The sequence below is a fragment of the Pieris brassicae genome, chromosome 5 (assembly GCF_905147105.1).
Source record: "Pieris brassicae chromosome 5, ilPieBrab1.1, whole genome shotgun sequence".
Classification (NCBI taxonomy): Eukaryota; Metazoa; Arthropoda; class Insecta; order Lepidoptera; family Pieridae; genus Pieris; species Pieris brassicae.
In genome coordinates, this window is record NC_059669.1 from 16,571,052 (window position 1) to 16,595,696 (window position 24,645).

General features: G+C 31.9%; 2 protein-coding genes across 4 annotated transcripts; one reads left to right on the forward strand and one right to left on the reverse strand.

Annotated features, from left to right (window-relative positions):
- Positions 1 to 1,563: 1,563 nt before the first annotated feature.
- LOC123710109 (FHF complex subunit HOOK interacting protein 2A-like) lies at positions 1,564 to 13,913 on the reverse strand. Of its 2 annotated transcripts, XM_045661809.1 has the most exons (14): positions 13,456 to 13,913; positions 13,029 to 13,169; positions 12,339 to 12,560; positions 11,745 to 12,134; positions 11,218 to 11,411; positions 10,778 to 10,883; positions 9,746 to 9,806; positions 8,996 to 9,115; positions 6,953 to 7,074; positions 5,811 to 5,971; positions 5,351 to 5,479; positions 4,015 to 4,105; positions 3,131 to 3,723; positions 1,564 to 2,679 (listed from the first exon to the last, which is right to left on the reverse strand). In XM_045661809.1, the coding sequence occupies exons 1-14, from the start codon at positions 13,498 to 13,500 to the stop codon at positions 2,568 to 2,570; spliced, it is 2,487 nt and encodes an 828-aa protein (XP_045517765.1). In that variant the 5' UTR covers positions 13,501 to 13,913; the 3' UTR covers positions 1,564 to 2,567. The 2 variants fall into 2 exon arrangements, with proteins under 2 accessions (XP_045517765.1, XP_045517766.1); XM_045661810.1 differs by lacking the exons at positions 1,564 to 2,679; positions 3,131 to 3,723; positions 4,015 to 4,105 and adding an exon at positions 4,309 to 4,890 and having other exon boundaries at positions 13,456 to 13,910.
- Positions 13,914 to 15,350: 1,437 nt separating this feature from the next.
- Positions 15,351 to 23,954, forward strand: LOC123710110 (septin-interacting protein 1). Of its 2 annotated transcripts, XM_045661812.1 has the most exons (13): positions 15,351 to 15,482; positions 15,558 to 15,669; positions 15,790 to 15,933; positions 16,088 to 16,287; positions 16,539 to 16,658; positions 16,868 to 17,037; positions 17,382 to 17,565; positions 17,856 to 18,059; positions 19,001 to 19,218; positions 19,527 to 19,723; positions 21,786 to 22,004; positions 22,693 to 22,856; positions 23,348 to 23,954. In XM_045661812.1, exons 2-13 carry the CDS (start codon positions 15,564 to 15,566, stop codon positions 23,741 to 23,743), a joined length of 2,322 nt encoding a protein of 773 aa, XP_045517768.1. In that variant the 5' UTR covers positions 15,351 to 15,482; positions 15,558 to 15,563; the 3' UTR covers positions 23,744 to 23,954. The 2 variants fall into 2 exon arrangements, with proteins under 2 accessions (XP_045517768.1, XP_045517767.1); XM_045661811.1 differs by having other exon boundaries at positions 15,388 to 15,669.
- The last annotated feature ends 691 nt before the right edge of the window (positions 23,955 to 24,645 follow it).

A 24,645-nucleotide genomic window follows, 5' to 3' on the forward strand; every position in this document is an offset into this window, starting at 1 on the left:
GAAAGATATTTAGCCGTAGTGTTTGTTACGACATTTAATAAAAAGATGAAACATATGACATAAAATATATTTCTTTTAAAATTAAATTGCTTAAGTCAAATTCACATTATTATTGTCACAACACTCTTCCATTGTACTTATTGTTTCTCCATTAAACTTTGGAAAACACCATCAAAGTTGTGGTTTGCCGACGCCATATTGACAGCTTGAAGAGATCCATTTCGAGTCTGAGAGTGGCAGAAAGTGGAATTAAATTTAAATTAACCGGCTAAGCAAGTAATGAGACGTTATCGATCCAAGTCATTTGCTTAGCTGTTTGATCAACTGGCTGAACATCCTTCAGGCCGTATGTTTAACGGCAAGGCTGATTAAGCTAGTTGGCTGCAACATATATATATGTAGTTAAAAAATTACTACTTAATGTTTACTGGTCATTGTAAATAGCAGACTTGGTGCCTGGTACCACATAATTGCTGACATCTTAAATATCAAGACAATGTACATCGTTATAGGAGAAAACAGCACATAATCGGTAGCTAACATAGTTCCTTGTTTAAGAACTTCTTCGTACCTCCACGCTACATACTTCTATTCGTACATACCTTTAAAAATAAAACTGAAGCAGAATTTAATTATCATCATATTTACAAGGACTATTCTTTAATTCTTTTTTTCTATAAGTTTGCCACCAGGCGAAAAAAGCTTATTTGCTTTAGTGGTAATGTTTTTAAAAGGGGCGCTTTTAAATCTCTCTTCTGAAAAGCTTGATAACGCTGCTCAGTTCACTCGGACCTAAGAGAAGGTATGTGTCTGCGCAGGCGGCCAAGACAGTTATCACTACTATTAGCAATTGAAAACTGTCTATATCATTTCTATATCGCCATTTTATAATAGTTATACGCAGTGTTGGAGGTGTGAAGACGTTATTATAATTAGTATGTTAAAAATTAATAGTTTACAAATAGCTGAATTATTTCGTATAAGTACCGAGCCGTGGCGTATGGCCTTACAAAATTGTTGAATAAGTTTGCCCAATACTTATTAAGTTTCTTCCCAATGTATAGAAGAATTTGTAAATAGTTTTTAACAATTTCGTTATATTGTCATATTTATAATATTTAATTGAAGAAAATATAATCATCATTGCAAATTAGTGTATTTATTATCGAACCATTTCCTACAACTTCTTTAAAAAAGATGAGAAACTGCTAAATGAAATCTTGCATAATTTTAATTGTTAATAAATTATCCATATATATAGTCATTATACCGTTAAACTTGAACTTTAGTTATTCTGTTATAATTTTTTGCCTTTATTGTAGCATTTGTTACATGGACTTTTATTTTTAACATAATTAAAAACAAGCAAAAGTGGTTTTAGCCAGTGACTTAACCAGTAAATTGTCTTACTTCTAATGCCTTATTATACAGCAGCCTGGTAAAACTCCTACCTAATTAATCATGTACTCACACTACTGAATGCTAAAAATATTGAAATGCTCGAGAAACAAACGTGAAAATAAAAAACTACAGCTGTTTTTTTAAATATTTATTTAAGGGCTCAACATAAAGAATTGTGCGATAGAAACAAACATTGGATCATATATTATTTTATTTGGACATACCTACGGAACAAAATAATCAGGTTTTTAAATATAATTTTTGACTATTAAATGTAAACCTGTCGATTTCCGAACACACCGATGGGAATATAGCAATTTTTTTTTCGAAACAGGATCCATATTAAGATATTTCGTGATATTCTATGCTAAAGGCACCTGTTGAAGAAATGCTATACGAAAAATAATCTCGACTAGAGCGCGGTAAGTATTATAAAACTAAATTATTTTTCTAAGGCGTTGCATATATATCTTATATTCGAATCAAGGCCCGAGTATTACGTCTTTGATTTTTGTATTATGTCTCAAAATCTAGGCACATAATTCATATCTCTACTGGATCAATATATAGAACGAATTTCCTATTTAAACCTCGGTGAAAATACTGTTGTAGTCACAAAACTAATAATCCTTATATAAAAACGTGGACGTGGTTAGTACCGTTCTTATATAAATAATTAGTCATGGTATCTAACACGGTAATATTCTGTCACCCACGTTTCATGAGACCATATTTAACCATTATCAATAAAGGATAAAAAGTACGCGCCATACGATACGTCGTAAATGAAAAATATTCACAAGTTTTGCCTTTATCTGTAGAGTTTTAAGCCGCGTTTTGTCTAATCTATAATCCTTCAATTTTTTTTTAATTTGCAATATACAATACGATACAATAATTGTATTACTAGGTTATAAGACAGGCGCTTGCTTACATTGCCTTGATTCTGTATAACGTAAATAGAAAAGACTGTCCTTGAGTAAGAATTGAGTTCGATTCATTTAAAAGTATGTTGAGTTGAAAACAACTATAAATTAGGTATTTTGAATAAATTCTTTATTATCTATTTAAATATTTAATAAATAATAACAATTTCTAACATTTTTTAAAATAATGCAAAGCAATTAAATAAATAAAATTGTACGCAAAGCTATAATATATTATATTTATCTGTGCATATGAATGATGTGTTGATATTTGACAAACGCGATCGCAGCGAGCTCCTTGCAGAACTCCTCCAAAACTATTAAGCTTTCAACAAGTTGATTATGGTCTCCGCTGGAATAGAAAAACATATAATTTAGAGGAACAAATTATTCTCTTTTTCAGAGTAATCGGTAGAAAACTTCGTTCAGACGTAGTTTTGTAGATGGAACCAATATCTGCAATTCAATTGCTCTTCAGTGCAGTTTTTTGCAAATTTAAGTCTCCTTTATACTGAATTTATTTATGAGCTATGAATCTAATAATTTATACACACGTGTTTAATAGTATAAAAATGTTTTCTTGTGTTATTGTATTTTGTTTAAATGTACGTTTTTAGCATTTATGTATTATGTAGATATTATTATTAACTAACTCTGGAAATATAGGAAACAACATAAATAAGTTTTCAGCAGACTATTATTATCAACTTATACATAACAGACTTGACAGAAATTTTTATCTCTAGAAACCGAAAGACCAATCCATTATTTTCGACTTGTTTACAAATAGAAAAATACCATACCTTATATCATAGCTAGGATCTTCACTCATCAGTTGCTGTCTCGTGTTCTCAATTATCTTTTTATAATTCTTCATCCTAGGTATTTCTAAGGTAAGTCTTCTCGCGATATCCTGTAGAGTTTTGAACAACGTACGTGTATTCTTCGAGGTTGGCAAATTTGGATTTAGTAGAAATTCGTGCAAATTCGGATGCGGTAATAGAGCTAATTTAGAAATAATCGACGTCAAATGCAAATTAACTTGATAAGGTTGATCGGGCATTCTTGATAACAGTTTGAATATCATTTTGAAAAACGGCCCCTCATCAAATTCATCTTCAATAGTCTGTGAAAGTATTCGTTTGTCTGTAGTATCTGACGTGTCACTTTTGACATCGTCTTTGACGTCTTTATCTGTGGATGATGCTTTGGATTGATCTTCATCTGTTAGTTCTTTGGATAGAAGTTTTCTGGTATCGGTGTGCAATGTGTCAAACGCACTAAAATGAAAGTCTGCTTCAGGCCGACTGTCATAGCTGTGTGTGGAACTAGCTGTATTTTCCATCCAATTAGGTTCAGATGGCCAATGAAATGATGCTGTTATATCTAGCCATAGCTGAAAAATCAACACAAATTAGTTTTTACAATCAGTACAAAATTAAGTTTACTATAATTAACATTGCCAAGTGTAAAAATTTTTTAAAATAAAATGCCAAAAGTTCAATAATCTTTTATTTATAATGGATTTAGGAAATTACTTATTTTGAATTTAACAATATAAATAGTTACCTATTCAAATATTTTTTTAAAGTTCTGTTTTAAACAATCCTCAAGAAAAAAAGTCTACTTTTAGTAATTATTATATTTGACATTACACCGTAATAAAAGAGGTTGACATTTCAATTACCTGGTAATGTCGTTGGGCATCATGTATATAATGTTCATAATCCGCCCCCACCGGGTCTGACAACAGCGCGCGCGGCAAAACCAGCAAGAAACTGAAATAAGACGGGAGAAATAAAACTCCTTTCACTTCAAAAAACGTTTATTAACATATTTATCAATACAAAAATATAGAATTTACTTAAAGTAATTAAAATTTGAACTTTTTACACAATTTACTCTTAAATCTCAATGCAGACAATATGATTGAAGAAAATTAATATTATATATAACAAAATGTATAACATTTCTAATAAATTAAAGAAGAAATGCATAGAAAGCAGAATGTGCAGTGTAATGGAAGCCTAATAAATTAAAATAAAATCTTAATACTATTAATAATACTCTTATTTCATAAATCCAAACTATAACAGTTGTAACAAGTACCGTATATGTAATAAAAAAAATAGTTATAAGGTAAAACCAAAATAAAAACGTATAAAAATTTGAGATTTTAGGAGATTTTTTTGTGACAAATAAACGTCTGTATTTTTATTCAAATTTATATATTTATACAAATTCATGTATCAAACAATATACGTAATTAGTTACTTAATACGTTACTGTATTTATATAGTAAAACAAAACACGAAAGATGGCAGTAAAATAATTTGAACCTGTTTAATTACATGACAAACGTAATTTAGGTTGGCAACACCTTGATAAGATTTTCTTTAAAAAACTCTTATAGACTCGATTTGGTTATATACTTAGTTATATAACGATAATAGTTATTGATATGTTTATATAATTAGTAAAAGCTTAAAATTAATTAGAAGCTGCCTTTAAATTTTCTAACTCCATTATGTCCTCGATTTGTGTTTTGAGTCGCAATAGGCGTCTAAAAATATTAAATTTGTGTTAATTTTAACCAGTATTAATTGCGATTTTGTACAAAGTAAGAGTTATTAAATTTTAATACACATCACGTAAAATACTTAAAATTAAAACTAATATCATTGCGCCGCCAATGTATTAGCTTTGAAACCTATAATGACAATTAACAATGACACTAACGCCATTACTTCGACATATATATATGAATGGAAATGGAGCTGTCAGAACTTGACATTATGGTATTTAGCTATAGTTAAACATTAATAAAGTGCAAAAAGCGGTTAAGAAAAAGGCACAGATTAAATTTAGAATTAGATTATTGATACCATTTGTACGTTCGATATTTACTTGTGCATTTTAAGCAAGCTTGTCAATCCATACAATCATTAAATCAAACTCAGGCAGGTTTTTTGTTTGTCGATCTTAGCCACAAATCCAAGATTTTAGTTTGTATGAAAACTTACCTATTTATAACTCGATGTATATTTTCCATATTCTCTCCTTGTTCCTTGTTATCGAGACCCTCGTGTGACAAAATATCACTTATCTGCTCGTTTATTGCGTCTTCGTGTTCGAGCTGCTTCATGGCTTCCCTGGAAGGATTATAACAACTATAAAAACTGTACAATTTTGAGTATTTACAGACACTATCTAGGCAAATAACCGATCTTAGGGATCTCGAAAATGTTATTATAAGTTTCTAATGTCAAATACACTGTATTTTTTACGTCCTTAAAATGGAATACAATGAGGTTTTATTTAAATTATAGTATTATTCTTTATTTTTTATTAATAAAGAATTAATAAAAAACTAATTGATATAGGAGATTTTTTAAATCTTTGTTCTTTTACTTCTAAACATAAATTTAAATAAAACATTTATTATTATGAACGCTGGTAGTGGTGTACGTCGAATTACCGTACCTATTTCTATCTCGCTCCCGCCCGAAGGACAGGTCATTCAGTCTGTCTCTCTCATCGGTATCCACCGTGGTAGAGACAACGGGAGAATAATACCCGCGAGAAATAACACGTGACACGACTATCCGGTCCATGCTATGTTCTGTGCCGCGCTCTATTATTGTCTATAGGAAAAATATATTTAAAGAAAACACTTTTTTAACGGATTGAAGCTATGTATTATTATAAACTTATAATTACTCCGGGGAAATAAATACAGATAATATAACTGTCTCTACAGCTGTGATACTTTTTGACATTGAACACCTTTTGTCTTCAGAGTGACCACGCACGCTGTAAAGCACGCGAAACGTCGGTAAATTTCAAATATATGTAAAATAATTATAAGTATATTATAATACATAGCTTCAATCCATTAAAAAGTGTTTTCTTTAAATGTGTAAAATTATGTTAATAAAAGACAAGACAAGACTATATTTAAATATGTACATTGTACAAGTGATAAGTAACATTCAGAGTCGCAACTTAGCGGTAAAAACGAATCATAAAAAAATGACATACGGGACTATTGATTTTGAATATAAGGTTAATTGAACAAGACTCTAGTCTTTAAGCTCCACAGAGAAAGGAAAGAAATAACTATACCTTTGGCTATATTGAAACCGTTCTGATAAAGTAGCCAGGTCTGGTTATCCATAGTAGCTGCCCTCACATTTTTAAATCGATTTTCGTTGAGGTTTTATAATTTTAATATTAGTATTTTCGTTTGCGTATTCGTGTTTGCCCACAAGTGCTCGTCTTACCAATGTATCAGTGTGCCGAGAGTTGGCAAGCTTTTATCAATTAAAAAAACCGATAATTTTTATATCTAAAGTGGAATACAATTGTTACGTTTTTGTTCAATTTGACAACCAAACTGACAGCGCAGTTGTAAGCGTATATAAAGTAGATTGTATAAAACACGAAGATTTTGAGGTCGATGCAAGTATAATCTTTTATTCTAAATGCGCATACAAATATTAGCCGAGTGGAATCACGTTTAATTACTATGTTTTTATATTGCCTACAGATAATGCAAGCGTGCTGTAAAATGTATTTTTTTTAATTTAATTTTCTATTGCGTGTTTTTTTAACACTAATCTTACCTCAAAGAATCTTAACGTTTCCAACGTTAGATCATAGTCTTCTGTCAGGCAGTTATTAATAAGCGCCAATAGTAATGGCCATTCTGACACCTCTCCGTCACCAACCAACCAGTTGGAGAACTCTGGAAATTATTTTTATAAAAATAAAAATGATTACATAGTTATTGTTATTAATTAAATATGTAATTATACATAATTTTTGTGTATGCCAAGACATTGTTATATACACAGTGTTAATGGTTGTAGGTACTCGTGGTGCCCGCTACAAACTAAAACGCGTAGTAAGTCATATATACAGAAGGCATTTTTTATAGAACAGGTCCATATAAGATTACGAGAGTCTCACGCATAGAATCAAACCTAGGGAATGCAATCCCGATCTCGCGGGATCTCGATCTCGCGAGATCCCGTGTAATTTTTCGGGATCAATCCCGAAGCATAATATGACGAGATCCCATTCGAGATTGACGGGATTGGGCTGCAATGGTCAGCGGTTCTACACACATCCGCTCGGGACGCTTCACGCGACATTGTACATTATATAGGGTGTGTGTGAGTGTGTGTGTGTGCGCGCGTACGTGTGTGTGTATGTGTACTCTGTAACATATACAATACTTAGAAATAAGAAATAAACGTATGGAAAACTAATGCAAGTGGGCGTGGAATCACGATACTATTTAGGTCCACATATAAAAGATAATCGACTATAATACAATGGAATCTCGATAACTAATTTAAGGGAACGGCAAAAATTCAAGTTTTAACGAGTTTTCGACTTAACAAGAACCTCGAGATATATAGATAAATTTGTATTACATATTTAACTGCTAAAATTTCAGGGCCGCGATATCTAGTGTAATTCAATTAAAGTTTTGTAGTACAATATTTTTTTATGAATGTATTCATTGCACATGTGTAAGACAAAAACAATAGATTAGGAGTCCCGAAGCCGAACATTTATTTTTGATTTTATTGCTATTATTTTGGAGAATTCCAAGTAAGACGACATTATATTTTACTAACTACGACTTGCGGAATCTCCATTTCGAAATTCGAGTTAATATAAATATGTATTATCAATACTTTGTAGGGATATAACATTTTGTTCGAGTTATTAAGTCTAAATAATTCCACATACCGCGTATTTAGTGATTCAGCGGAAAGGAATGGCATTTTTTTTCGACTGAACGAGGTTCGTGTTATCGAGATCCCACTGTAATACAAAAGAATATACTATATAATACCTTGGTACTTAAAAAATATGTTTATGAAAAAAATGATTATCGTTTTGACGAATATTCTATTCTCATTCGTTTATCTTCTCAAAACTTGATTTCAGTTTCTTTAAAAAATTCATTGCAATAAAATTCAATACCGACGCTGCTTGGAACTAAATCTAATTCCTATCTAGGATTAAAGGGCTTTAAATCAACTAAGTAACTTAGCGCACATAAAATAGTACACATATTGATAAAAGCGTCACTAAAACAAAATATGTTGGTATATAATATTTCTGTCAAATTAAACTTTACTAAGATTTAGGTCTTAGTAAAGTTTAATTTGACAGAACTTACATGTAACATGGACAATGTTACAAAAATGAATATTTAAACAAAGTGCAAGTTTTGTTTTAAATTCAGTTGTGTACAATTTATCTCTTTAATTAATTCTGAATCAATACTAGCAACAGTTATTGGCGCCAATGGAAGTGTATCAAAATCAAATATCTGGTAGGTAGGTCTCATTACCTTTATATTGGCATATAGTGCAATTACAGAACAATGTTACCCTTATGGGTTTTATTAAATTTAACTTCCTAACTTATATGGTGTATGTTGAAATACTATATTAATGATTAAAATTTGGTATTGAGGTCTAAACAGTGTAGCTGTAGTATTGCAGTCAAAGATGCGCGGCCAAAACTTAATACTAGTATATAAACATAAATTTTAACAATATTTCGATCAAACATTATAACAAACACTACCGTCCATACTCGAATTCATATATAGTCATATTTTCTCTAAAAAAAGAAGTACTTACCATTGATGAGATCCGTAGAGTCAATGACGCGTAGACACTTTGCTAGGAGAGCAGTAGTGAGCGCTGCCTGGTGGACGAATGACGAATTATTACTGGCTGGTAATAGCCAGCTTTCTACACCTAGAAATAGTTATGCAGATAGATAGATTAAAAAACACAAATAAAAAAGTATTATCACTAAAAAGGCAGAATGACTTGTATTTCTTAATACAACAAAACAACTGATTTAGAGGATTCGCTGTGGTTCTCCTAAGCAGAATATTAAAAAAATGTGTGCGTCTACTAGTGTACACACGAAAGAAGTGAAACTTCTTTATGACCTTATTTTTCGAAAAATTGATCTCCTATATCCAACTTTACAAAAATTGGTTAAATAAAGTTTAACAAAAGGCTTTTATTATCATAGACTAGAATACAAATTATTTTACCTTATTACAATCATTGTTATCGTTATTATATACTTTTGTTATAAATGGCTTCGAATCATTTCGAATCAACCATGGTAGGGACAAGAAAAATATGTCGCGTAACGGAAAAATGTGACGCGTAACCGAAAACTGTGACGGATTTTTTTTATCTAACGTCGATAAAGAAGTTTCACTTCAAAAATCATATACAGACAATTATTACATAATTATTCGCCCCGGACCGAACTCGCCTAGAGTCAGTAGATAATGTCATCCTTAACATAATAAGACCGCTTAAAATTTTAGTACATAGTTGTTTAAGAAATCGGTAAATAATTCATACCTTCCAGGAAGTTTGACCGGAATGTACGTGCTAAGTGTGCAGCTATTGTTGGGTGGCACTCCTAAACATTTACACTTAGTTAAAAAAACGTTCAGCTATCTTAATTATAACTAAAGTATGCACATAAAACACCGGGACACTTTTAAAATGCAAATAAGTTAAAAAAAATTTAAACGCATTATATGTATTCATTCGTATTAAATAAATGGAAATTGCACAATTAACTGTAACATAAGCCATATTAACTTATTTTACAGAAAATATTTCAAGTTAAAGCTGAAATTTAATATTAAATATAAACAAATAATGAATCGATAATCGATAGTTTAACACGCAAAATATATGGTCAAGTTACAATATCACCCTAATATGTTATTTCTATTTCGAAATAATAAACCATGGTAATGGATACGTTGCTTTGGTCGTGACCAAAGGTCGGGCCTTTAATAAGGCCGTATAAGGTTTAAGAATCTTTTCCTAGACATAAATGCAACCTTTTTAATTTATTGTAATAGTGTTATTGCTCAGAACTCTTTGGTAACACTAAGAAACAATTTTATTTATTCATTAATACATCGTTGCAGAAACATAATACAATTGACATAATTAATGAAAAGGGTTGCCCACCTCTTCGGCCTTATCGTTTTCGAGGAATTTCTTCCAGGCAACCACTTTTACATTTAATACGTCAATTTTTTTTTGTTTCTATAAGAAGTATTTTATTATCCAAAATTTTTAAGTAATATAAATTGTAAGATAATTAAAATAATAGCAGTTACAGTTGTCCATCGTCAAAAGGAAACATTAACTAATCCTAAAGTTTTATTTAATGGTAATTTCGATTTCTTTACAAAGCTCCTATTGCAAGAGCTTTTATATTATGCATCATGCTTTGAACTTATTATTTCAAAAGAAATCTCTATGAATCTATATATCTATAATATGATATCTTTATGAATTTTTATTTGAGTGCTTAACACAATGTGTAATATGTATGAGAATAGTTTGTTTGTATTATAATTTATATTTTACCTTCATTAAAGTATCACAGTAGTCGAGCCAAGAGAAGAAACTGGTTAATTCTCTATACCCATGGAACTTATTGTAACTTTTGTCACCAAAATCCTGAGCGACATATCTAAAACGTAATAAAATTAACTCATAAGTAATGACAGAAGCTGTGTTTAGCTGAGTACTTGGCCAGCTGACCAAGAGCGAAATTATCATATATAGATTATGATCTATTATATGTTATCATTAAAGATGAAAAATTAAAAATGTGAAGCCCTTAGGTAACATTTGAAGACGAATAAAATACATTTTACAATTATTTATTTGTTTGAAATGACGACAACCTCTGACAACGTTTGCTATCCCGTAAAGCGTTAAACTTGGAAATTCTAATGAAAACATATAATTTGGAAATAAAAATATATTAAAAAGTATATTTTGTATTAGTAAATGAAACTCACGCCCAAGTTATATTTAGATGATCAACATCATTTGGATCTACATCGTTTGGTATAGCTCTGTATTTGGTGCATAATTTATCAATAATTGTCTCACAGCACGGACTACAACTGGTTATTAAGTTGGCTATATCATCCTCCGGAAGTGACGACACTATCATTATACCCTCACAAGCTCGCAGGACCACTTGGTTATCCTAAAATTAAATATTAATTCTATTTAATACCTAAGCCGTGTCGTTATTAGTCTGGAGTCGGCTATTTATTAGAATTTCACAATTCATACATACAAATCACACATTTCTAGCAATCATAGATAATAATTATCATCAACAAATATAATTACACGATTCTAAATTCAATTATAATACATAATTATTCTTGGAGTCTAGTTCTATTCAAGAAGGTAAGTTCGAAATACCCATATTTTTATTTCATAAGACATTAAACAAACTTCAATCACATACCAAAGATTACCATAATGCTAATATGTTATAAAACCTCTTTTTAACTTTAACACTGTTACTCACCGCACTATTTAAATAGGAGAGTAACAGGTCAATCAAGAGAAACTTATCGTTATCGTCATACACTGTTTTCTGACTTTTCTCAGACGCGTCATCTGCCACTGAGCTATTGGAATTGTCTTTTCTCACAATCGCCATTTTTATTGGCGGCGTCATATCTACATCAAACAGTGGATTTTTCTTTGGCTTATTAACTTTTCTTTTAACTGGTATAAGTTGTTGAATATCTTCTGGTATTGACATTAAGTTGATTCTGTCTTCAATAAATGGTGTTGTGAATATGTTAGCTAGACCTGATTCTTTTCTTACAAGGCCACAGATGGTTAGGAGAAGTTCCACTTCCTCCTTTTCCGTTGGTGATGCTGGACATTCATTGCATTGGACAAGCATTCTCTGAAATAATATACTTTTACTACTTTATACGCATAATATTAAATAATTGAATATCAATAAAATCTTTTTTTTATTAGGTAGCTTATTTAAATATCCAAAAATGTAAACAATTTTCACAATCATCCATAAATAGAAATATGGTCCAAAACATAGAATAGACCACCCATTCAAAAGTTTTATAATTTTATAAATATGTACTCTCACCTGCAGTGGCCGGTAAACATGAACACTATTAATACATGGCTGTTGTGTTCTTCTTAATAGTGTTGTCGCTAAATTCAAAGCCATGGCCCTTGCCCCTGGAGGCCTATCAGTTACTGCAAGAACCGCTAATGCATCTAATACACCTATTGATCTCTGTACCACTGCTTCTAAACAAGGCCCAACAGTTCCGCCTTGCTGTTCTTTTTCTTCGTCAACAATTAGCTGCAAAAAAAATATTTTTATTTATTCTTGAAAAGTTCTTTATATCTGAATGAGAAACATAAACAGATTGCTAATTATTTATTATATATAAAGAAAAATACTAGCATATAAACACAAAATCAAAATCAATCAAATCAAGTGGCTATAAAACAAAACTTTTAAATATGGTGTAATCTACTATAGGAAGAATAAAATAAAGTGATTGTAAATGCACTATTTTAACTTTTAATAGACATCATAATATTACCAATGAACAAATACTAAAAATATAAAATAGCTTAAAATAAGTTAATTTCTTCTTTTAATATTAAAAAAGACCAAAAATAACACTAATGGTGTATTTTGGTACATTATATTGTACTTATTTATTCCAGCAACTTGGGACACATAAATCATGGGCACTTTTAAATGTATAAGTACACCAATTTAATAGAAAATGAGATGAGAAAAAGTTGAGCTAAAAAATACCTGAAACATCTGGTGTAAGTGATGTGGAACTCTGGTATCTTCAATGTGCACTTTTGATGTTTCATCATAAGCTTGATAATAGTTCACTATCATCTTCCAATGGTATTCAAAATCTTCATACTTTGTTGCTGGCGGAGCTAGCTGAAATAATATAGTATACACATTTATAAGATGCATGATAATAAACATCCAAAATATTAAACAAATGAAGTGAATCAAACATATTTGAGAGGTCTACTTTGAAAAACAGTTATATAAGTTTTAAGCAAAAGTTTTAATAAAAAAATTGTGTTATGTACATAGTAAGTCGGTTTTAGTGACCTTTGACAATTACTTACTAAAATATTGAACAAAGATCTAATAGTATAACATAAAAAATTCTAATATGAATCGAGGTGCTTTATTACAAGATGTTTTAAATACTTACTACGTCCGCAGCAGTTTGCAACACATCAGAAAATCTGCTTAGCATTGTAAGCACTTAAATTTATCAATACATATTAAAGAATAACTTGAATGTTGCATAGAAGAACTGTTTTAAATTTTATCTTAAATTATTAAAGTATTTATTGAAGGGAAGAGATTAAATGACTTCTTTATGTATGGTAAGCAACTTAAAATCAAGAAAATTAAATCGCACTTTAATAAAACTCAATGCTTAATTTTCAATTTTCATACAAGATTAATTATATTTGCATTTTTTAAATCTGAATTTTGGTTTTTGACACAAATTGCAAATTTAGTTATCACCAATTGTCAGCCCGCAGATCCCAGTATTCAGTATATTACTAATAAATCTGTGGTTCGGAGTACTTAAATTCCACTGAATCTGTGCGAAAAGAAAACTTTCGTTGGCTCAAGGGGTCTAGCCATATTACTACCGAAAAGTTTTCTACAGCGCTTTTGCGTAGATCTTGTCGGAAACGCTTCGTTCACAGCCCAGACATATGTTACTACGCTACCGCAAAGTCGACAGCGTAGCTCCGAGCTGCTATCGTAGGACCTTATTCCGTCATATTGTCTCTTGACTAAATGTATTCCTTTTTCGATTTTACGGAATTTATGTAAAGGTATTAAGTAGCATAATATATTTATTTAAATACTCATTATTATATATTTTACGGATTTCATCTCACAATAACTAATCTGCAAAATGAAGAAGCAATTAATATTTAGTTACCGCTTTGAAGTAATATAATAAATAGTACTGCGGATTGATAAATAGAGGAATAGAAAAGATTGATTATCAGTTGATAAAGAAATTCCAAAAAATTAAAATACCATATGAAAAGGTAAAATAAGTGTTGGTTTAAAGCTTTGGGTTTGGTGTTGGTGTTTGAACATTTTCAATGTCAATTTTAATGCAGACTTTGAGGTAGGTATATATAATATCATCAAATACGACTAGTTTTTATTAGTGATTTACTACTGGTTTGAATTTGTCTCTGTTTTTGTATACCCACGAATCCAATTTTAGTTTAAGTAGTCATTTATAAAAGTTTAAAACCTTTTTTTTTTAGTGAGAAACACTAGAATTTTTACAAAAAACAGCAAGTACCCAGTAAAAAGGAAAAAAGGGATTCATACAGATTATAAAATAGAAGTCTAAAGTGATTTTAAGCAAGTATTCATTTCAATAAATTTTGTTAATATCAGGAATTTGCTACTAGTTTATATGTCAATGCAAAATCTGTGAAAGTAAGGAATTAATCAAAATTGTATGTTATGTATTTCATAGTTTAATTTTGGCAATTGCAATAGTTGACATATGTCTTGTTTAGTTGGAATAGCCATTGAAGTGGTTCACATTACTCTCTTACCTGTAGCAATATTCTGGTGAAATAAACAAATATTGTTCATCTAAGTTCTAATGCACATACGAATGACCTGAACCTAGTAATAGTTAGGAAAAAAAAAGTTGTGGTTATAGTTATTTTTTATTAAAATAAGGCACCTCTGTTAACTATCTTCCTTAACATGTTGTGTAGTATTAATATAAATAAATGCAATTTATATCACGTTCCTGATTTTGGAACTAAATTGAAGTACGAACACATTGTAAGAATAGGATCCGTGTGATTACCTTACTAAATGTATATTCGTTTGAGTTGTCAAAAAACTGCGATTTTAATGAAATGCAAATACTAAAATTACTTGAAAAGTCAGTCATTATACACTACACAAGAATATTATTTTTAATAATTGCGCCATGGCGCATGCCTTCATCCGCTTGGTGAGGGCATCGTAGGGGATTTCTGGGGGAAATCAAATTAGTCTAGGGGTACATCGCAGAGACCATCTGGCAACACTGAACTAACAGGGCCTATATTTAAAGCTATATTGCCAGTATAGAGAAATATTATTCGCTATGATTTAAATTTTAAAGTTTATCAACAACATTATTATTTATTAAATATTACGTAAACAAAAAATCTTTGAACGGCACATAATACGGTAATTACTAAGTATCGTAACTAAGACTATTTAATACGATCTTATTAAGCTAACAAAACACTTGACTTTTAACAGATTGAAATGTCGGACGACGAAGTTATACGTTTTGAAATTACGGATTATGATCTAGATAATGAATTTAATCCTAACCGAAGTAGGAAAGCAAAGAGAGAACATCAAATATATGGTAAGATTTAATATATATATATAGACAGACTTGTGGCTGAATCTTGTCACACCAACTGGTCTTAGCCTCCAGTCCAGAAAGTAAATGTTTTTTTTATAAAGAGTCGTCATCGTGTTTCAGGTGTGTGGGCAAAAGACAGTGATGAAGAAGATAATGAGGACAACATTAGACAGAGGGTTCGTAAACCTAAAGACTTCTCTGCTCCCATTGGTTTTGTTGCTGGTGGGGTACAACAGGCGGGCAAGAAAAAGGAGGAAAAAAAAGGTTTACTTCAGAAAAATTACAATCATTCATTGTATCTTAAAACTGATTATAGACATGCAGTCTATTGACACATCAGTCTACCAAATAATTGAATTCTATGTACTTAAGTTCCTCATATAAACAAAATATATAATAAAATTTATGAAATTTTTAGAATTAGAGTCGAAAGAGGCATCAACCTCAAGGACCCAGTATATCAACAGCTCTGATGAAGATGAAATAAACAATCCAGATGAGACTGAGACAGCTGGTATCAGACGAGCAGGTCAGGGGATGAGGCAGCATAACCTCGGTGGTAACATGGGAGCATGGGAGAAACACACTAAAGGAATCGGAGCCAAACTTCTTTTACAGGTTCATCGTATAACTTTTTTATTAAATTATTATTTTTTACTTACAGTGTTTTTTAAGTAAAATATTGAAATTATTTAATTTATGCATATGAATGAGCATCTCTTAGTATATATGTTATCAATGTTTCTTTAAACATACCATGATAAAATGTTTAAAACAGATATTTGTATTTAATAAATATAATGGTATAAAAGTTTTGTACAGAAATAAATTTATTTACATTGTAATAATTGTGAAATAATATTTTCCAGATGGGTTACCAACCAGGAAAAGGGTTGGGCAAAAGTCTTCAAGGTATATCTGCACCAGTTGAAGCTACTTTGAGAAAAGGCAGAGGTGCCATTGGAGCATATGGACCAGAAAAGTCAGTGGTATGATTACAGATAGTCTTTTAAATTTTAATCTGATTTATAATATTTAGATAATTATTACAAATATAACAAGAAATAAATCTATAACCATGTAACAAAGTATGGGTGCTTAATGTAGACTTTAGTTTTCATTACATCAAAATGATAGTCTTGCACAGAAGAACTATAACATACTATACATAAAAATTTTGTTTTAAAATAATTTCTAGCAAAAGGCAAAAAAGGAGGAAGAAAAGCGTCTCAAAGAGAAATCAGAACAAGAGAAAGGGCCAACAGCTAAGACATACAATTGGAAGAAATCTCATAAGGGCCGTTACTTTTACAAGGATGCAGCTGACGTTATTCAAGAGGGTAAACCCAGTATACATACTATTAGCAGGTATTTAATAGATAATGCATATGATATAGAGATATTAATAATGTAAAATTATAAGCTTAATAAAATTTTAATTATAAACATAATTTCATTAAAAAATGAATGATAATTTAATGTTTAGTTATAGTATGTGTGAGATATAACCTCATATATATATGTGTGTAGTCACCGAACGAATATACTTTAATTTTCTCATATTAAGTATTTATTGATAAGGGCCAAACTATAAAGACCCTTACATCTTATATTTCTCCACAGACTAGTCTATATTTTTAAATATAGCAATTATTTAAAAAAGAATGGACACAGGTATCGGACATTGAATTATTATTATGATTTTTTTTTAGTAACGAACTATCCCGAGTGCCAGTTATTGATCTAACGGGTCGCGAGAAGCGCGTCCTTAGTGGATATCATGCATTACGTGCAGCCGCGCCTCGATACGAGCACGAACCTAGAAGGGCCTGCACCAACTTCACGTTGCCTGCGCTCGCGCATAACCTCGAGCTGATGGTTGAGTGCTGCGAACAGGTATTTATTATGCTTATGGAATACATTTTTATATATATATAGACTCTCTAAGTTGTGCCTAGAGTAAACCTTTGCCTCGTCATTGCCATTTGTTGCTTATGATGATCTGTAGTGTATATGTCGCAGTAAAGTAGTTAAAACAGAGATTCAATTAACTCTCTAATTTAACTACTTTACTGCGGCATATATATTTTTATTGATGTTTGTGATGGACGTTGATGAACGTTTGATGAACGTTTTGTTTGTAAATGTAAGTTTAAAGTTATTATTTATAATATCTTTAATTTCAGGATATAATTCAAAACGCCCGTGAGCTACAACAAGCGGAAGATGAGATAGTGGTATTAGAGAGAGACTTAGATGAGTGCAATTTGAAGCTTAAAGATCAGGACCAAGTTATTAACAAAGTTCAAACGGTTTTAATGAAAGTGGAAACGTTGAATCAGCCTGATGTGTCCCTTGAAACCGCATACGAAGTTCTTTTTGATTTAAAGGTAAATAAAAACACTTACACACCCATACACACCAACAGAGTTTATTTTCAAACCTGATGTCCAAAACAGTCTTGCTGTTAGGTCTTTACACAATTAACAATAAGATCCAAGAAAAATAAATGTTGGATCGCTTAAACGACATAGCGAAATTTCCGACCACTTACGAAGTTTCTTTATAACTGTGAGCGTACACTTTATCATTTTGTTAAAGTGTTAAAGTGTCGCGTCAGAAGGCGTTTAGATCGATCCACTCTCTTTTATTGTAAATATTGATTTAGGGCGTGTCCTGTATTTCGACGATAAGCTCCATTCCTTCGTTCCTCGCGATACAACCCTCCTTCCTAATAGGGTTTCGTCGAATTCTTAACAGCCTTTGTAGCGCAAACAGTATAAGGCCACCCCAATCTTTTCTGACAGAAGTGAAGTGTAAGACTGTGTTGATGCGTGAGCCTACATTATTAATGTAATTGATGTTTAATATAGATTAGTATTGTACTAACATTCGTATTAAATAGTCGTGTCTTGAAGAGCCTTTCATTACAATAATCAGTACCTTATATAGACACAAATACCAAATAGGTACAAGCGCAATAGTAAGAAGTGTTGTTGTATCTCTTGATAGTACGTTATATCTGATGCCAAGCTTCTGAAGTGTCTGGAATATGGCCGACGGCTCCATACCTACTTTGTGCAAGGCGATCACTACAAATTGTAAAATGGCGCAAAATTGAAAGGAGTTTTTAAAATAATACACGTGTTCCAAATTCAAAACAATTAAGAAGTTGAAAAAGGTTTTATGTAACAGTATTTATGGCCAGAATAGTTATTACAAAAGTCCAAAAATAATATACTAAAAAAGGACTTCAGATGACCAGTGTCTATATATTTGTTTTAAAATAAGTATATATATTAAAAACTATAAAATAACTAAATTTTTTTAGGAGTCAAGCCCATTGGAATATGAAATGTTCGGTCTTGGTACAATCGGAGCTACTATAGTGAGTCCGCTATTCAGTTCACTGTTGGCGAAATGGGATCCATTACAAAACCCACACGAATCAGTTAAAACCTTTCGTAAATGGCAATTGTTGCTCACGGAGGAGTCTTATAATACGTTGCTATGGCAACACTTTGTTCCTAGTATCACTGCTGCGGCTGAGTGAGTATTTTTCAAAAGCTATCTCTTTATTAAGGCGGCCAAAGATTAGTTTAAGTATTCTCAATATATTTAATGAACACATAAGTATATAAGTAGGTATATTCACACTGCTTTTTAAAGTTAATAAATTCTTAATATTAAGAAAAAAAAATTAAGTCATATTTTGCTTTACCTTAAATTATTCATTAATTATATAGCTTTTATTAAATAATTTTTTTATATGCTTTTATCCTATAAACGATACGTTTACAATTTAAATTAAAAGCGGAAATGAAAAATAACGCATTCGAACTGACCAATTTTTTCAGAGTATGGAACCCGCGAACATCAGATCCCATGCTACGTATCTTCGAAGCGTGGGTGGAAGCCTGTCCAGGGTGGTTGTTAGCAAACTGCGCAGCTAAATGTGTCACACCCCGAATATTAGCTGCAGTTAGGGCCTGGGACCCCACTAGTGACACACAGCCACTTCACGAGTGGGTTCTGCCTTGGCATCCTTTAGCTGGTAAGCAATAACGCATAGAAATTTGAGGTTTAACATTATGATTATTTTTTCCATTATTTTAATTTACGCGCTTTAAAATAAATAACTCTTCAGTGATATCAATAAAAAAAATTGGGATAATTTACATGTATATGTCGCAGCCAAGTAGCTTAATTAGCCGTTCAATTAACAGCCTAGCCTTTTAACTAAACGGCGCCGTTTAACTAACGGCCTGAAAGATATTCAGCCGTAGTGTTTGTTACGACATTTAATAAAAAGATGAAACATATGACATAAAATATATTTCTTTTAAAATTAAATTGCTTAAGTCAAATTCACATTATTATTGTCACAACACTCTTCCATTGTACTTATTGTTTCTCCATTAAACTTTGGTTGTGGTTTGCCGACGCCATATTGACAGCTTGAAGAGATCCATTTCGAGTCTGAGAGTGGCAGAAAGTGGATTTAAATTTAAATTAACCGGCTAAGCAAGTAATGAGACGTTATCGATCCAAGTCATTTGCTTAGCTGTTTGATCAACTGGCTGAACATCCTTCAGGCCGCTAGTTAAACGGCTAGGCTGTTAATTGAACGGCTGATTAAGCTAGTTGGCTGCGACATATACATTGTATTACATTATTATAATTGTATGAGCCAAGCGGTATATTTGGCTCACTGATAATTTCTTAGTAACATTGACCCAACAAGCTTTTTTTATTTAAAAGAAATAAAACTAAGTCTAATATAGAAATAAATGAATAAAATCTTTATTCATGACAAATTCAAATGCCAACGCCAAAATTTATTACAACTAATACAACACAGCAACAGAAAAGTTTACAAAAAAAATATATAAAATGTTCTTTAAGAGGTTTTGTTGCACAGCTATCCTCTTGTATAGCTTGCATTTGTGGCTCCTCCAGCTGCTTCCAGTGCTTCCTATCCCTGGCAAGTCTTTTTCACAGTGGACCAGTGGCTTTTTTAAAGTTATCTGCCCACCGCGCGCAATTTCTGCCGCTCCTCCACTTGGTGTTGTAGCGACGTGTCTCTGGTCTCTGAGCAGGTGCCCGGTTCACCTCCAATTAAGCCTTTTGGCTCTGCTCATTGCATCTTCCCAGTTGGTGAACCTTCGGAGATCTGCGGCTTTATTCATTACAAATAAGTTGTGACAAAATTCTCTAGTTGTGCGTAAATAGATAACATTTAGACAGTGATACATAGTACATGTTTAAAACAGTTTTTGAGAAAAAGGTTTAGAGTTACAACTAGTGAAATACAAGTCTTAAAAGACATTAAGTATGAATGTGTGAGTGTGTGTAGCTTCAGTATTATCTTAAAGGTGAGCGCCATGAGGATCTTAAGATTATTCTACCACCTACTTATTACTTATAATAATAATAAAGCCCGTTTAATTTCCAATCATGACAAAAAATAATAATATACAGCTTAGATATTTTATACTTTATTTATCTTGTTATCCTATATCTTAGCTAAATTCAGTACCGTCGATTGGAACCCCTTCGCGGGTAAAGGCCTCTTCGAGCCTTTTCCAACTGACTCCGTCCATGGCTTTCTTTCTCCATTCGCTTCCTGTTACCGCTTCTATTTCTTCTCTCTTCCTATTACTTATTTATGACTTATTCGTGAAATGGATTTACCAATATAAAAGTTAGTTTCCGAGATCAAACTAGTTAAAGTTAAGTGTTTTCTTCTCTCGTTGCTTATTTTCTTTGTGGATCTCAGATTTACAAGTAACACAATTAAATCTACGATTTGTAAACACGGCCTAAAATAATTAAACTTGAATTAATTTTTATGTCATACTGCTATATTTTCGGGGCGGATAAGTTCGTGAATGAAACATAAACAATGTAAACTCTATGTAACGCCTCTCGATTTAATGACGAAATCCCATGTCAAAGCCCTATAGCGACGCTAAATAACTCACCAAAAACAAGATATTTCGTTTTTTTGAAGTTTAAACTGTAATAGGTATGTGAATCATCTACGAATCCTGCCAATATATTTAAACGTGAATGATTCCAATATTAATACTAAGTATAAACGTTTCTATTTTTAGGTGAGGCCCTGAACTCAACTGTATACCCCTTAATACGATCGCGTTTAGCCAGCGCGTTATCCGCTTGGCACCCGGCCGATGCCTCCGCTCGTCCGCTACTGGCCGTTTGGAAGAATGCCTGGGGAAGCGCATTGACTGCGTTATTGCATCATCATATTGTGCCAAAATTGGAACATTGCCTGCAGCATGCGCCCTTGGAGCTCGTTGGAAGGGAAAACAGTGAGTATTTCACGTGTAAATATTATGTTCTGGCAATTAAATGCTCGTTAGTTTTGTAAGAATCAGAATATCTTCATGTGAATGTACGCTTAATTATAAAAAAAAATAAAAAAAATCGCCCCTTAAATTTGACGTGGGAAATTACATTTTGTAGGTACATATAAGATTCTCCACAAAATAAACGAAAAAATGTCTTGAAATCTTTCCTGTGGATTTAAATCAAGTATATTCCAAGTTTGTACGTACTCATGTGTAATTCGTACGGACAAATAATTTAATTTACTTACGATTTCACAATCCATTATAAACTATTGTCGTTAATATATAAAATATTGGTATATTCATGTCTTATTCTTGCTAAAGCTGCTTTTTGATATAATTAATACCGATAAAAGAATATTAACAATGTAGTTTTACACGTTTTTAAACATAAACTCGTTTTAAGTTTGAACGGTTTGGGCCTAGGCACTTGCGATCCGGGGCCACAATAATTTTGTGATTGCATAGGTTTAGTATTGGAGATGGATCGAGAGATAGGCATTCATCAAATTTAATTTAAGATTTGAGTACATTAATAATTTCAGGCCCAAGTTTCATTAGAATCGATTGAGTAGGTCTTGAGATATTTATTATGTTATTTATAATTACTTTTGTTCTACACATATTGAAACTGAAATAAAATTTGCAGCTGCATGGCTCTGGTGTGTGGAATGGGTGGACTTGGTCGGGGCTCCGACGATAGCGGCTCTAGCTGGTCGGGCTTTGTTGCCACGTTGGTTGGGCGCACTGGCCGCTTGGCTTAATACTGCGCCGGCGCACGCCACTGTACTCACCTCGTATACTCAGTTTAAGGTGAGATATTTTTGCTTCTAGTGTATCGTCACTAAATTTAACTATAAACAAGTTTCTTTACACATAAACGTTAACTGTATTTTACATCAAAAAATTCGCATACATTTAGCCATTAATAATGATCCAGACTCTTTTACAGACTGCCTTCCATTAGGTAATATAATTTAAGATGGCTTCAACCTCCTAGTGGAGCCTAATTTGCTAACATACGTTTTGCTTGTTTCGTTGTTATTTATTTATTCGTAATAAAGAACATTTATATAATACGAAAATTATTTTTGCATTTTGAATATTTACTATAAGTAAAAAACCAAAGATTTTCATACAAATGAACTTTTATAGTAGATGCAATACACTTTTTCCTTTTAATACTAATGGTAACTTTGAAATTATCTTAATAATTGATTAATAAATTGAAAAGAATATTTACGTTCCCCGTCTAATCAGTTTAAAGGTATTCATTAAAATTAATTATTATGTATGTATTTCAGAAAATGTTCCCAGCGGAAGTCCTCAAAGAACCGGTAGTTCGAGATGCATTTCGAAAAGCCCTAGATATGATGAACAGAAGCACAGATATCGATGCCTTAGAACCTCCCCCACCGCCACGATTCACTATCACGGACAAAGAATCGTCCTCCAGAATCGCCGATGTGTTAGCGGCTTCTACTCAAAAGAGCTTCTCCGAATTACTCGAAAGCAGATGTATGGAAAAGGGAATTACTTTCGTCCCCATAGCGGGAAAAAGTAGAGAAGGCAGGCCTATATATAAAATTGGTGAACTACAGTGCTATGTGATAAGAAATATAGTGATGTATTCCAATGATAGTGGACGGAATTTTACTCCGATTAGTATGGAGAAGTTGTTGAAAATGGTTGAGGAGTAAATTATTTAATTCTTTTATTTTATTTTGACAATACCATAGTTATATTAAACCTCATTGTGGTATAATGTGACCACTTTCTTTAAAACCTTTTTTATTTATAGCCGCGCCAAAATGGCCACACAACAATAAAACGGAAATGAAGAATATTTAGAATATCTTAAGCTGAAATTTAGAAAGAGTAAGATGTGATTAAAAGCGTAAAAAATTCTAAGTTCTTGTTTATATATTTATATCAATGGCGCTACAACCTTGTTAGGTCTGGGCCTCAGAATATGTATCTGTTTCATGATCATTTGTTAATCGAATACTACTACCTGTAGGTGATCAGCCTTCTTTCTGTACCTGACACGTGCCGTCGACTTTTCGGGTTTAAGACAAGCTGGTTTCCTTCACCGTTCGAGCTAATGTTTTGCGCACATAGAAATAAAATCCATTGGTCCATCCAAAAACAGCCGGGGATCGAACCTACTACCTCAGTGATGAGAGTCGCATACTGAAGCCACTAGGCCAACACTGCTCAGAAGCTGCAACTCTTGTTTAGCATGCACTTAAAATATTGTTGGCCCAAATATTTTGGCAAAAAATTTAGTTTTGCGCTCTAATAATTTCAGGTTTAGTTAATCATAATCGACTGTAATTTTTTTCAAAATGATGCCCTTAAATACATTTATTCTTGATATTTTAATCAAACTTCAGCGACAGCGAGATTATTCTTCTTGAATGACCCAACAACATAAGGTGTCAAACGGCCAAAGACAAAACATTTGAATAAAATATACGCGATATTCACCATTTTATTGTGGTCTTGACAAAGTCCTGTTACCTAATGATTTTCCAATCATTTCTTCAATATATAAATCCTGCTCAATTGGTAAGCATTTGTTAGTAATAGAAAAAAATTG

Coding starts and splice junctions, on each gene's coding strand:
- LOC123710109 (XM_045661809.1), bottom strand. CDS start 13,500: ATGCTAAGCAGATTTTCTGATGTGTTGCAAACTGCTGCGGACGTA. Junction 5,972..6,952: donor AAACGTTAAGATTCTTTGAG/GTAAGATTAGTG, acceptor TTTTTCCTATAG/ACAATAATAGAGCGCGGCAC. Junction 5,480..5,810: donor CGGGAGCGAGATAGAAATAG/GTACGGTAATTC, acceptor TAATCCTTCCAG/GGAAGCCATGAAGCAGCTCG.
- LOC123710110 (XM_045661812.1), top strand. CDS start 15,564: ATGTCGGACGACGAAGTTATACGTTTTGAAATTACGGATTATGATCTA. Junction 17,038..17,381: donor AGTATACATACTATTAGCAG/GTATTTAATAGA, acceptor ATTTTTTTTTAG/TAACGAACTATCCCGAGTGC. Junction 18,060..19,000: donor AAGTTCTTTTTGATTTAAAG/GTAAATAAAAAC, acceptor AAATTTTTTTAG/GAGTCAAGCCCATTGGAATA.